Source organism: Rutilus rutilus (genome assembly GCF_951802725.1).
Source record: "Rutilus rutilus genome assembly, chromosome: 20".
Taxonomy (NCBI): domain Eukaryota; kingdom Metazoa; phylum Chordata; class Actinopteri; order Cypriniformes; family Leuciscidae; genus Rutilus; species Rutilus rutilus.
The window spans coordinates 32097745-32112706 of NC_140225.1; the positions used below are offsets into that span (position 1 = coordinate 32097745).

The 14962-nt window shown below is 38.5% G+C and overlaps 1 protein-coding gene across 1 annotated transcript in view; it reads right to left on the reverse strand.

Moving 5' to 3' along the window:
* Positions 1-14683, reverse strand: part of plpp4 (phospholipid phosphatase 4) — a 109725-nt gene extending 95042 nt beyond the window's left edge. The window contains exon 1 of the mRNA XM_084390761.1: positions 14211-14683. Coding sequence (XP_084246887.1) covers positions 14211-14299 — 89 coding nt within the window. The 5' untranslated portion in view covers positions 14300-14683. The remainder of the gene's footprint in view (positions 1-14210) is intronic.
* Between the last annotated feature and the right edge of the window lie 279 nt (positions 14684-14962).

The window sequence follows — 14962 nt, forward strand, 5'->3', positions numbered from 1 at the left end:
TTCAGTATTATCAGCAGCTATGGTGTTTCTCAGGAGTGAATTACCCTCCTCCCTCCCCAGCTCCTCCTCTCTTCAGTCAGGATTTGGTATTCTGATTCCCCTCTGAATCAGACTAAATTCTCTAATTATGTTGTACATTAAAATTAATGAATGATATCTGCAATACATTCATGTTGGTTCTGTTCTGTTTACCCTAAGGGGGGTTATTGCTTATTGGGTTATTATCCGTATAAAGACGGAAGATTTCAAACCGCACACCTCGGGAGGATCCTGAACCAATAGAGCATCTGCCATTGAGATTAATGGGAATGTTAGCGAATAGCCGTCTACGGGTATTCCAGACCGCCCTGAGTGCACCTTTATAATCAGGATGAAAATGTCAAGCGAATAAACCACACACTACACTTATACTCCCCTTTGCCCAAACCTAAAGTAGATAACAGATCCTATTCCTGCAGAAAATACCTGTGTGACCTTGGGTGAAAGCTTTACGCATTCTCATTTTATAGTTTAGGGTGATTTTCTCTGTGCCGGGAGGGTTAGAGCTCCACTTGAGGATCTGATCAAACTTTTCCTCAGTTTCTGCCCTTGATTGTGACAACATAATTGCCCTCTTTATCAGATGTGGTCTGATATCAGATGGAGGGTTACCTTGATTCAATTCCACTTCAATCTTACTTTACCCTCCATTCTGAAAAGAGACATTGATAGAGTACAATAGGTCCCTTAGTCACCACTTTCTACCCATCACAGCTGCCTATATAGGCAGCATCCTAAATAATATGTAACCTAACATAAAATAAGTGACCAAGTCGAGTAAGTATTGTAGCATTTCATTTGAATAATGTTACGCTCTTAAGCATGAAAATACATTACACAGAGATATTGGGTAAAGAGTCAATTAAGATGAACTGTTTTGTCAACTTTTTACTTGTCAACTTTTTACTATTAAAGGAATTATTAATAATTCACGTTTCACTCTTTTTGTAACAGAGGCTGTCAGAATACATCAAGGGAAATCCCAACTAACAATTAAAAAAATGTCAGACAACAAAACTAACTCAAATGTCATAGAGCAAAAAAAAAAAAAAACTTCTATGAATGATGTACAAATAATGTTTTTCTCCTAACACCTTGAGAACATTAGACCCGAACACAGCATATTAATGTTACTGGAAGAACGTTTGCTCACAACAGCGTTCCCTGATCGCTGGGATGAGGCCTTAGAATTTGGTCAAAAGGAAAACATTTCAACAGCCTATAAACACCAATGTTGCTTTTATTTGCAAAATTGAACTCTATTGGTAACGAAGGTACTTGCGAACATTGGCTTTCGGAAAAGCACCCCTGCTCAATTTCTAATGGATAATCGGTTTCACAAATTAAAAAAATCTGTACTTTTACTGTGCTTGGATTATACTGGACAAGGTAGCAGTCTTAAAGTGATTAGGACCGTGAATATTAGTCTGCTGGTGTGGAAGACATTTCCAGATTTTAAAACGTCACTGTGACATTTCTTGAGACGTCACTACCTTCATTTTAACGGCTGACTGACTTTTTCATTTCTAACTTGTGACACTCTCGCTGTGCTTTTCTGTCAATCTCAAAAAACCCTATGCAAGCCACCTATTCATGCCAGTGAACATGTACTGTAATAAATAAAAAACATCCCATAATCCGCAGGCGGCTGAGCCCCTCTATAGCTGAAATGTCTCCTATATTCAGTGAATGTTTAGGCACCTCAAATTGTTTTCATTCTGAAGCAAAACCTTTCCTTGAAACGAATCTCAATGCATCTACTTTCTTTTCTTATGGATCCTTGTACATAAAAATGAAAATGTATTCCTTTGTATTATTAACAAAGTGTCCCTTTGGAAATTCATTATGAATAAGCTCAACGCACATTCTCTCAGGACTGAATAAATATCTCTGGGCCAATTTGGAGAACAAAGGAAATGTCAGCAGATGAAGGGGGTCTTCAGAAAGAGAGAGTCGCACACATCACTATTTGACCATTTCCTTCACAGCTCTGGCACAGACTGATAAATGCGCTGGATCACAAAAGGTTACGGCCAAGCAGATTTTATGGCAAAGTGGAAACCCTCCTTTTGGGTGCAGAGGGACTTTAAGGATAAGTTGAAAATTGAAATACCAGTCATTCACAGACCCTTGTGTCATTCTAAATGTGGCTTTTTTCTCTTCGGTGGAACACAAATTACAGTAAATTGACACTGACACTCTTGTTTTAAAAAGAATGGGAAAGCACCATATTACAATTTGCACACTATATTCCAAGCCTTCTGAAGTCAGACAATAGCTTAGGGTGAGTAACAACTTAAACTAAAATATACTCTCAAAATAATGTTGTAAATATTAACTTACACGTGGGGCTGTTCATCACACAAAGGTATCTGTAACGGTCATCAGCTGGAGCGCCCTTGAGAGCCACCTGAGGGCACTCCACATCAGACTATCATTATTCATTCACTACTACAATTCCCATAATTCACTGCCCGGACTCATCATTCCTGATTATCACATTCACCTGTGTCTCATTATATTGTTTAGTTCACCCCATATAAGCCTGGTTCACCTCATCATTCCCTGCGAAGTCTTGTACGTTACTCCACTGCATTTCTGAGCATTTCCTTTGTTGTCGTTGTTATTCCTGGTTCTTGATCTCTGCCCGTGTCCTGGTTTTCCTGTTTCTGCCTCACCCTCTGGATTTGTCTGTTTGTTTGTTTGATTGCCTGCCTGTGTATGACCTTTGCCTGGATTTTGATTACGATTCTGTTTAACCCTTTAAATAAAACTGTATTTGGATCTTCTACCCTCGTGTCTCGGAGCAGTACGTAACAGTATCGCATGGCTTAAGATGACTTAGGGTTTACACAACAACGATGCGCTTAAAACGGAGACGTTTTTCCTTTGAGTTTTCCGTGTACAGACGACACCATTGTCAAAACGATCCCCATTCACACGGATCCACAAAAACGACTAAAAACGGCATATTCTTCTGCCAGGCCAGTAGATGGCGATGAAACATTATAGACTGAACACGTAATATGCATACGTGCATGACAGAGATTCACGTTTCTGTTGTTTACACGGAGACCGTTTTCAAAAACTTGCACTTTGAAACCCTTTTTCAAAAGACTGCTAACCCGGACGTCGACGTCACTTCAGTGGTTTGGGAAAAGCACGTAAAAGTCCTGGCAGAAAGCGATGCATAAGGATGTAGTGTAACGACGAATTATTATTTTTTCCGAAGTGTTGACAACTTAGTGTTAGCTAATAATTGTTGCAAACTGGTACTACCAACAAAATATTAGTGCATTCCTGGAACTGGGCGTCGTTACACTACATCCTTATGCATCGCTTTCTGCCAGGACTTTTACGGGCTTTTCTCAAACCACTGAAGTGACGTCGACGTCCGGGTTAGCGGTAGCATGAGCCGTCAGGCAAGTGTTATTTAAATAAACTCCTGATGTACTTACAAACTTTCCAATGCCTTGTTTTATGAGTACAAAACCTATTTGTGCTACTGTAGAAGTTTGGTATCATTCTGGGCATTATTAGTGGGGTAATTTACCAGATACATCCTTGGATCCGTTAGCGCCTGCACTAAGCCATCCGGCTGATATCTCTAAATAAGCTCTAACTTTAATAATGTTCAACCAAGGGTAAAAAGGCTTCTGGGGGGTGTTTGGCTCGAAGTCATGGTGCAAAGGACCCTAGGTTGATTTTACTCCGACCCATCCCTTTAACATTAATAAAGTAAAATCTGATTCAGCCTTAGAAACCACTCTTACATCTCTCTCCTCTTTTTTACAGTAAATGCTGGTCAAGAGCAGCAGCTGTAACAAAGACTCTTCTCCTGCACATTAACTTTAACTGAGATCCTCAGTGATGACCTCTTTATCTCCTGATGTCTGATCAGTGTAGTTCTTTGGGACCTGGATGAGTTGAACATGTTATGGAGCAATTAATTACATTGTGGAGATGGCCTCCTCTAACAGTGAGCATCTTTCTTCAGCTTCAATGCCTTGAAAACATAATTTACATATGAGAAATCCTCTTCAGTGATCATGTAGTCGTCAGAAGTGATAGAAACTAATACAGACAGTGGGTTGGTGCTCCAGAAATCTATCAACTTTCTCATATGCACTGTTCAATGTGCTGATGATTTATGCTTTTTGTTCTGTGAGACGTCTCTCTCTGCTTCTCTTCAAGCGCTGTGCTGGGAAAAAAAACAATCATATATCCGACCTGAACAGCCTCTGAACAAGCTTTGATACTACAAGTTTGAGTGTTTTTGTGTGGAATTTGCAGCAAGCAAAACAGTCTCCTATGGTTTGCCCTATTCGAAACGCACACCGGTGTGGACCTGAGAAAATGAGAGTAGAAACTAAAGCATCCCAACAGTGACACTTTTAGATGTAACAAAACAGCCACTCAACCACTAAGGATTTCGCATGGATACTGACTCTAAAGGTATATGGTCACATTAGAGACATTTCAGTAACATTTCCTGTCCATTGTCAATAATGTAGTGATGTATAAAACACAGCTCACACCAAAGTCACTTTTAAACCAAGCAGCTTTCTGTTGGTCATTCAATGAATTAGCATTACTTGAACATGACTGAAAACTGAAATCTCACAAACAAGTGGATTCCTATTTTAAATGACTGGATTTTGCATGTGAAATGTCTTAAATAAGCAATAGGCTATATATAAGCATATCAAGATTCTTTTTTTAAATCCTGCACCGTGCTCGTTGTCTTTTGACTTCCGGTCTGTATTTTCACAGCGATTTTGCGTGGTTATTAAAGGAGAACTCCGGTCAATTTTAACATTGAGCTAATTTTTTTGTGGAGTGCTGTCAGTATCTTTCACATCTACTGCAGTCAGATTCACCCGCGTTCACTCCGAAGGAATCACTCACATGATCTGTGCACTTGTAATGACACATCAAGGATGTTAAGAGCCTAAAAGCAGGTTTAAAACTTGCCCCATTGAAGTCAACAGGGTGCAAATTTTAAAAAGAGGATAACACGGTGTAGGCAACACCGATTTTTGTCGTTGTTCTCTGTATTGACAGCACTCCAAATGTACAAAAAAATTTGCTCAATGTTAAAATTGACCGGAGTTCTCCTTTAATGAACGGCTCGTTTGAAAATCTTCCCGGTCGACTGACATTTGTTTAGTCATCTGCTTTAAACATTACAGTCCTCATGATAACTTTCGTTAACTTTACATTAAGTAAATCCACTTCAAAAGCTAATTACTCCTGGACAGCAATGCCATAGAAACATACAGAGCGACCGCAAAACAGAAGTTAAAAGACAATATTCTAAAGATGGCGGCGCCCTCGTTTCTCTGGCGCATAAGGTCTATACACAGGCACTTTGAGTAATAATTTTAAAACTCATGTTAATAATATTGCTACATATTTACAACAGATACCACACAATTCAGAATCATCACATTTTTCAGATAAACTATGCATTCCGTTCATTTTATGAATTGGTATGTTCTGACAGAAATATAGAGCTGAGAATCATCAACATAACAGTGAAAACATATGCCATGCTTCCTAATGATATCTTAACGAGTTTGTTTGCCCATCAAATCTTTAAGATATTAGGTTAAACTTATTTGGCTTGCTGTCCACTGAAGAGGGGCTCGATGAAGCAGCTTCAACTCGAGCTCTGATATACCCCCCCCCCCCCCCCCCCCCAGTGGCTAAATGTAGGATATGATTATTGAAGGGCAGGTACCTGAGATGAAGGTGGAGTTTGGGGAGGTGGAGGGATACTGGAACAGCTGATGCTAGAGAGAGGTAAGCGGCTGCTTATATACTCAGGCTGTTGATTGAAAGATTAGATGGGCTCACTCCTCCCTAACTTACGTTTAGGACCTTCATTTAACGGTAGCATGTACAGAGCAAACAGCAACGGTCCTATTACTGAGCCTTGTGGTACACCATACTGACCTTGTGATCGATATGATATCGCTTCATTTACTGGTAATGGTCAGATAAGTATGATTTGAACCATACCAATGCAATTCCACTAATGCCAACATCATTTTTGACTCTATTTAAAAGAATGTTGTGGTTGATAGTATTAAATGCAGCACTAAGATCCAGTAACACTAATAGAGAGATACGACCATGATTGGATGATAAGAGCAAATCATCACATAAACATGAATCCCACTATGCCCGTCTTCTAATTGGTACTAAATTGGTACTAAAGTCTGCAGGACACCGGTCCCCTGGACTGCAGGTTATTTTATTAAAATAGGCTGAGTTATTCAACAGGTTCCACACGAACTTCTTGCTTCAACTAAAATCAAAGGAGAGAAAATTGTATCTGTCAAAGCATATCAAGAGGGCTTTTTTTTGTTAAATTAGCACAAAAAGCAGGCACTTTGAGTAATGATTTTCATTTCCACCCCCCAAGATTCATATCCCATATATATAATATTAATAATATTGCTACATTTACAACAGATACCACGCAATTTTTTAAAAAAAATTTAATGCAATGATATTTTTCATGAAAAAAATAATAATAGCCCAACAGCATGGATTCTATTAAAGCAACGGGAGTATTATGGAACAGAAATATAAACAGCACACAAACTCATACTTTTATTCACTGGAAAACATTTGTCCAAAATGCATTTTTCTGCCATGTTTCAAAAGTAAAATCACACTCTTGTGGTGTGGGGTTGAATAATTATTTCCATATAACATTGCATTGTGGCTCTAAGATGTCTAAATTAAAAAGCTGTCCTGACAGAGTCATTAATTTCTCTTCATTTTCTATGTCTACCCCTAGCGACAATGTAAATGCTACCTCTCATGTTTGTCTCGGAGCATGAATCTGTCTCTTGTTGAGATTTAATTTTGGAAAAGCCTTAGAGAAAACAAAACCTGTTTATGTCTCATTTGCACTTTAATAAATGCCAAGTTAGATTTCATAAACTATAAATTTAATTTAAGGATCCTTTACAAAAAACAAAAACAAACAAAAAAAGAGTGGAGCTGAGAAACAGACTAGCTAACCTGCAAGAACAGATAATGGCTTGATGCATTCTTGGAGAATCCAGACACAAAAAAGATAAAAGGTTTACAGTAAATAATAATACAACAATATATTAGAGATACAAAATAAGTCTTAGGGTGTTGAATAACGTCTTCGAATAAAGAAACTTGATAAACTGTGAAAGCTGTTGACCACATGACCAGCCAGTGCTGATGTGTGACACAACGAGCGCTTGGACACCCTGTGGAAGAGCATTGATGATCTAAAAAAAAACTGAAGGCGGCGCAACAATGTCAGATTGATTGCACTAAGAGAAGCGGAGTCCAGAATGTTCTATCCTTGATTGATGATGTGAACACTGGAATATCCAGCCTTGCAGACCCATTATTCAGTTCTGTTAATGGGACCAAATGTCGTTTATTAAAAATGGAGGCAGTCAGCTTTTTCTCAATTCACAACCCTTCGGAACAAACAAAAAGTGAGTCCCCTGAATTATCATTCTGTGTGTAACCAACACGATTCACTTCTGCAATTGTGATGATTGACACCGTGCAAAGTAACGTTCTGTCATATTGCGACCAAAGAATAGTTTTTTTTCTGCAATTTTAACTAAACCATCAGTGTTGGTTTAAACAGTGTTTTTGGGCCACAAATATCCATCCATAGCTATGTCTGTAAACATTAACATTTATGTAAACTGCAACACATCCACTTCATACTTATTCAGAGAAATAAGTATTCTTAACGACAGCTATTTTCAGTACAACAGTTTACACAAATGCAGCTTTTAACATACAAATGGATGCATGCAAGATAGTTCAGTCTTTTTCCATAATGTGTGGACTCGACGTGTTCAGAACATAGCTAAAGGTACAGTATTCTGGTGGTGGTTTGGGAAGTAACTAATGCAGTGAATTTGTAATTCAGTTAAAGGATCAGGAAAGAAAGAGGCGGGAACCAGCGAACATTCAACAATTTAATCTAAAATAAACAAACACAGAATGAAAGTAAAAGCCAGATTGCAATTTCAAGCTCCAGCAAGCAAACCTTTACTTCTAGGTATCTGCATGTTCCAGAATAAGGACTTTCTGCTCCTTCAGGCCTCATTTGATGCTCTAGTAGATCAGGAACATTAAAGGGGTCCTATTATACCCTTTTTTGTCTTGATTTTGTTTTTGGGGTGTACTAGAATATGTTTTAATGCTTTTTTGTTCAAAAAACATATTTGTCACATATTTTATATTATTACAGCACCTCTTTCCCCAGTCTGTCTCGAACGAGCTGTCTAGGTCCTGTTTCGATGAAGCCCCTCCTTCTGAAATACGAGATGTGCTGTGATTGGTTACCGGTGTTTGAGAAATGTCCCACCCCTCCATAACCGCGAGTTCTTCTCTAGTGTAACTGTGGATAAGGATGGTGTCAATTTCAAACCAATTCGAGCCCGATTCAGACCCTGACAATGTTAACGAACAAGAGGATCATGAAGAACAGATTTCATGCACAGGACTTTGCAGAGTGGTATGTTTTTTGTAATTTTCTTATACATTATAAATACTATGTTATCCACCATTTAATCGGGATATTTGTCATAAAATTAAGGTAATACAAACAGTAATCGGTAACAAAACCTAAGGAGCTCTTAGATAAGCTACCTAAGGAACCCTCTTTCAAAAGCGAGAGCTTACAAAAGCAACAGAAAACAAGCTGTTCTCCATAAAATGTGCAGCACACAGATAAATGTTAGGGTTACAATGTTCAGGAACAGTGTTAAAAAAGCACTCTAAGTTTGTCCGCCTTAAGAAGGAGGGTCTCTTCGACACAGCAGCAACACTCTTCATCTTCTCTAGTGCAGCTCAACCAGGCCTCGTCCCCTTTTTTGTGTATCCCATGGGCACAGATTATTTAAATGAGTAATATTGTGACTTCATAAGATTCTGAAAAAAGTTGTCCATCTCCCTTTGGAGTGGACTTCGAACTTTGTAATCTTAAAGATCTTTTTATGCTCTAACAGCAACATTACACAATAGCTTAAAGGTGCTCTAAGCGATGTCACGTGTTTTTTAGGCCAACATTTTTTTTGTCACATCCAGCAAACATCTCCTCACTATCCACTAGCTGCCTGTCCCCTGAACACACTGTAAAAAAACGCGGTCTCTGTAGACAGCCCAGGCTCCACAAACGGCAACAAAAACAAACTGGCCCAGCCTGGACCACGAAACATAACAAACAGTGTTCCAGCCAATAACCGACAAGAATGATTTGGGGGTGGGGGATGGGGGGTTAGTGCGCGTGCACGTGAAGGGGGGTGTGGAGGAGAGAGAAGCATGAAGAGGGAAGTTAGCTAGAGGAGAGATGTCCTAACAATGACTAATGTTAAAATTGTATATTCTTGAGAATTTTGATATGGCCGACACATGACCAAAGAGACGACGTTCCGATAAACAAATAACAAAGAAGAGGGAAAAGGAAAAGGAACGCAAAGTCCCGAATTTACATCAGAAAAGCGTTCAAAAGGTGGCGAGAACTCCGCTGGGAGAACGGCTTCCAATCCGACATTCAGGTGGCTCTGTTTTTGCTGGACAGGGGGGTAAATCCAGTTTGGGCATTTTAGTCAAGTTATGATTGGTGTTCATCAGTGCCAGGGAATGTGGATGTTATTCACATGTTATTACAGGACCCTTGTCTTGTTGATATATGGTGGTCAAAGCCCAAAGTAAATAGAATACACATACCATTAATGTCATAAATCTTGTTTAAGATAGACTTTTTCTTTGTATCAAATTCTATTGATCAGATATTACGATGCAAAATTGGCACAATCACAAGAACATGCGGAGCACTATGTCAACTTAACCCTCAAAGAACCACTATAGCAAAATTGCAATAGTTGTTTCAAGCAAATAATGAAGTCATATAATTTCCACTGAATAAAACTCATACCCTGAAATGTATCATAGCAACAAGACTGACAGGGAAATATTTACAATTTTCACCTGGACTAATGGACGAAATAAGCTCACGCAATTTACACATGAACACTACCAGAGAAAACTTTTATGTTTATGTAAATGGAAATGTTGATGTTTATGCGTTATGCGTTAGGTCAGTAGTCTTTTGTGGCTGTTCGAACACATTCTACACTACGAAAGCAATCCGGTTTAATGTGCTGTCGACTACCTCTGGAAGTGGTTGAAACTGGACAAGCTCAAAACGCTTTAGACCCCATTTACACCTGTATTTAGTGTTGAAACGCATCTTAATACCAGGTGTAAACAGGGCCAAAGACTAGCCATCTGTCCAGGGTGTTTCCCTGCCTTCAGTCTATATGCTAGAATATGCTCCAGTGCTCCACATCACAGTCTATTAGATGACCTGGTATATCGGGTAAGTTGGAAGGATGGATGTTTAAATATGAGACAATTTTAGTGGTCTTAAAGATTTTTATTGTAATTCACACAGCAGAGCCTATTCAGTAAATTATGTTTAGATTGCTTCAAATGATTTTCAACATAGTCAAATTGAAACTTTAAATAGTGTAAGAGGGGTTCTCTGAACAAACTGAAGTTCCAACCTTATTGGGAAGGATTTTATCGAGGTCAGTGCATCTGCGCTGTCGGCCTCTAAATATGCAATATCAGGAGTCAACAAGAATATTCCAGGATCATGAGATAAGCTGCTATCTATTCAAATTGATCAAAGTCGAAGTATGTGTATAACTATAACGGTATAACGAAAAATTGGTAACCTAAAAATGGTAACATTCAAATTAGCCGGTTTTGTTCAAGTCAGAAAATATTATTACACCTCACAGAATCCACCTAAATATATTAATTTATGTCAGTTTTTACAGAGTGTCTATTCACACAAGGTGCAAATACCCCTCCTTGTTGGCAGAGGCTATATACACTAACTCCACCCACTGACGTTTGGTTGGACCAGACAAAATTACGGAAGACACAGGATTGCCAACAGCAGCAATAGTGTAGGGGTAAAGGTTCACGGCAGAGGGTTTTGATGCAAATTGACCCGTGTTCGAATCTTCCTTTTGCCGAACTTGCTCTACTCCCTTTTCCCATAACACAGAGGTCTTCAATCCTGCTCCTGGAGGGCCACTGTCCTGCAAAGTTTAGTTCCAACCCTAATCAAACACACCTGAATCAGCTCATCAAGCTCTTCAGAATCGCTTGAATATTCAAAGGCAGGTGTGCTGAAGCAGGTTGGAACTAAACTCTGCAGGACAGTGGCCCTCCAGGAGCAGGATTGAAGACCTATAACATATTGGATCGGAAAGGCAATTATTTTCAATAAAAATGAAGAAAACATTCGAAATGTGGAAATAAAGTGTCTAACGTGTGTTTAATAATAAATTGTTTATCAGGTTATACGGAAGCTTGTTTCCGCCACTGAATAAAAAATTAAAAAGGTAATTGCAAGTTTTTATCTCACTATTCTGACTTTTTTTCTCACAACTGGGAGTTATATAGTCAGAATTGCGTGAAATAAAGTCAGAATTGCAAGATATAAACTTACAATTGGGAGTTATAAAGTCCGAATTTCACGCAATTCTGACTTTATAACTCCCAATTGTGAGAAAAAAAAGTCAGAATAGTGAGATAAAAACTTGCAATTACCTTTTTCATTTTTTATTCAGTGGCAAAAACAAGCTTCCATAGGGTTAGGGGTAGGGAGACTTTTATTGTCTTAAGGCGTCATCCATTTAATAATTTCGATAAATATAATAATTTACACTCTATGTTATTATTGCATACTGTTTAATGCACAACAACACTGAGGTGCAAATAGTATCTGCACTATTTATAAGTATAAATAGCAACATTTACACTTATTGCTACATAGTGTAAATATAATCTATTGCTATTTAAACTTCGTGTAAATAGCAGCTATCACTAATAAAACATGGTATTTTCACTTAGTGTAAATAGCCGCTGCCCAATTTTTATGGGTTAAATCAGGTAAAATGGCTCTTTAAGGGTAACAATTTCATGTCAACACTTTTTAAGTTTTGCAAACTTCAATTGACTGTTTACCCAAAAATGTTATGTCCCTTTTGTTAAAATTGTCCAGAACAACATTGGATCTCAATGACTTCATTGTGTGAAAAAAACAACAACAAAAAACAATGAAGAGGCATGCATATCACCCTCTCTGTTCCACAGAAGAAAACAGTCAATCATACAGGTTAGGGATGAGGCTGTGTAAATGAAGACAGAATTTTCCATTTTAGATGAACCATTCCTTTAAATATATGCTTTAATATGTATGCTTGCTTTCTATTTTTTTTTTTACAAAAAAGGTTTTTGGTTGTTGTTTTTTTTCACACAACTGAGCTTCACTATGAACATGATATCCAGTGATCAGCATTCAGAAGGCACGTCGTCTCCTGATGGCTGATATCTCAGGGCACATCAAATCTGGGCCAGTCAAGGAATCGCTGACAGACAGCAGATGTTGTGCTTGGAGGCCAGCTTTGCTAGTAATGGACTCATATTGTGAAGACAATGAGGGGTTTCAATGGATTCTTGTTGCAACAGACAACACCTGGCAGTTTTGAAGTAATCAAGTGCCAGGAAAGATAACAGGTATCATATAAACATGCTAACTCAGGTTTACTACATTGGATATGTGATGTGAAGAAGGCTAATGTCAAAACTGAATGTCAATTCACCACAGTGAAAACTTGATGTGAAGAAAATGTGAGTGGCACTTGCCACAAACTAGAGTGTCAAATGATTTTCTGGTTTCTGGATGGCTTGGGTTTCTCCTTAAATGTATAATGCCCACAGTATAAATGTTGCAGGATGAGTCATGCGTATAGCAATAGTGATGCTTGTTTTAGCAAACACTACTGTACAATCATCATCAACATTAGCCAGCCAAAAAGCTCTTTATTCAACCCTGAAACGTTTGCCTTTTTTTTCTGCTGTCATTCTATGATATGTGAGATATTTCTGTGTAACGTTTCCCCGTTCAAGACCGTTTCAAGCTCTAGTCCTAACTGTATAAGGCCGGCTTTCCTCAAGTCTAAAACAACACATTTATTCCCCCACTACAGACACAAGCACACACTTCCAAATGTTCCTCTTCAAATTGCAACATCACAACAAATTTCAGCAAGGCATGCACACATTGCTTAAGCTTATCTGGACATTTGGACATCTGCAGCGATTTCAATCAAATCGCGGAATAAAATGAAAAGCATGGCTGATTATATTTCTGTGAGCTGGCAGTACAGATTTCTAGAAACTGAGAATTGTTTATAGCATGGCAGGAGACTAGGACATCTAGCCAAACCACAGAGAGTCTCAGGCTTTATTTCCCTCCAAGCATCTCATTCCATTATTATTATCATAAATCATTCCATATTATCACAGTAAGTCATCTCATTAGCACATCAGCTCAGTTCTTATAATTCCACAGGCTTATAAATTCATTTAAAAAGTGCATCGCTCGCTTGTATATTTCCTATCAGAAATCCCTGAATGAACTTGTACTCCAACAACCTGTTTGCACTGAGCGCAAGATTGTCTCCTGCTATAGACAGGGTTTCTCATCTTCTTGTTGTTTCTGCAGGTTGTGACGGTGCTTGCCTTTGCACCATGCATCTCGAGAAACCTCAATCTCCCTGGTAACACCTGAAGCCTACAGTCATTATCATGCATTCCATATCTTATAAATTGTAATCCCTTACATTTTTTTTTTTTATATATATATATATATAAATAATTGTAACTTCACTTAGCCTATAACACTTAACCCATTCATGGTTAAGAATATTATAGCCTAATTATGAACAGCCAAAATATTAAGATATAACTGTCTGTGTGTGAGTATTATTATTTACAAGAACAACATTATAATGCATTAACAATGCATTAAAAAATACTTTTTTTTTTTAAATGCATTATAGTAGCCTAAAGGTTTATTTAAAATACATTTAATAACCTATCAAAACTTTAAACCTGGGAAAGAATGATGTTGATGAAACACCCTATCAGCCTTATATACCGTTATGCCGCTGTGTTAAAATTTTTTATATTTATTTCCAAATATTGGTTAGTTAAGTCATGTGTAAACTACCGCGTCATATTTTCCACTATCTTGCATTGAGCAAATGCAGGTATAGTGTACTTACACGAAAACTCCGAACAGCAGGAGTCTGATGGCGATCTCCAACGCCAGATCACGCGCGTATTTCCTCCTGTCCGGGGGAGACATCTTCATATTCTTCACACAATCGATTTATGACTGAAAGAAACCAAAGGCAGAAAGCAGAGAAGTCGCAGTAGTCCTCAATGTCCTAAACACGCGACACACGACTTTGGCGTCCGGCTCCTGCCGTCTGCCGTTCAGTGTTCATGTGGAAAATACCCGCTGCTGCTCAAATACCTCTTGTTGCTCTTCAGTTGCAGTGTGTGTGTGTGTGTGTGTGTGTGTGTGTGTGTCCAGTACACTATCGAGTTCAGTTTCTTGTGAAGCTGCTGTAGTGTGAATCTTGAATCCTTTAGCGCGCTGAGTGAAGGAGGACCGAAGAAGACAAGCATTCGAGCCAGGTGATGATGAGGAGGAGGATCAAAGTGTCTCTCTCTCTCTCTCTCTCTCTCTCTCACACACACACACACACACACACATTACCATTTGCTGTGCGGCCAGGTAATGAGTTTTTGGAATGCTGATAATAAAGTTCGTCATTTCACTGCTTTGTATCTTTAAATCTATTTGTGTTTGAGTCACAGACTGTTAGTGTACCACACTATTGTGGCAATACTGTATAATGACGGTTTCAGATGGTGATAGCTTGCTCCCTATTTTGCCTTTCATACTACTAACGCATTGCTCAGTATAGGGCTAATGTATATTGCATCTAGCCTATGCATTGAAATATGC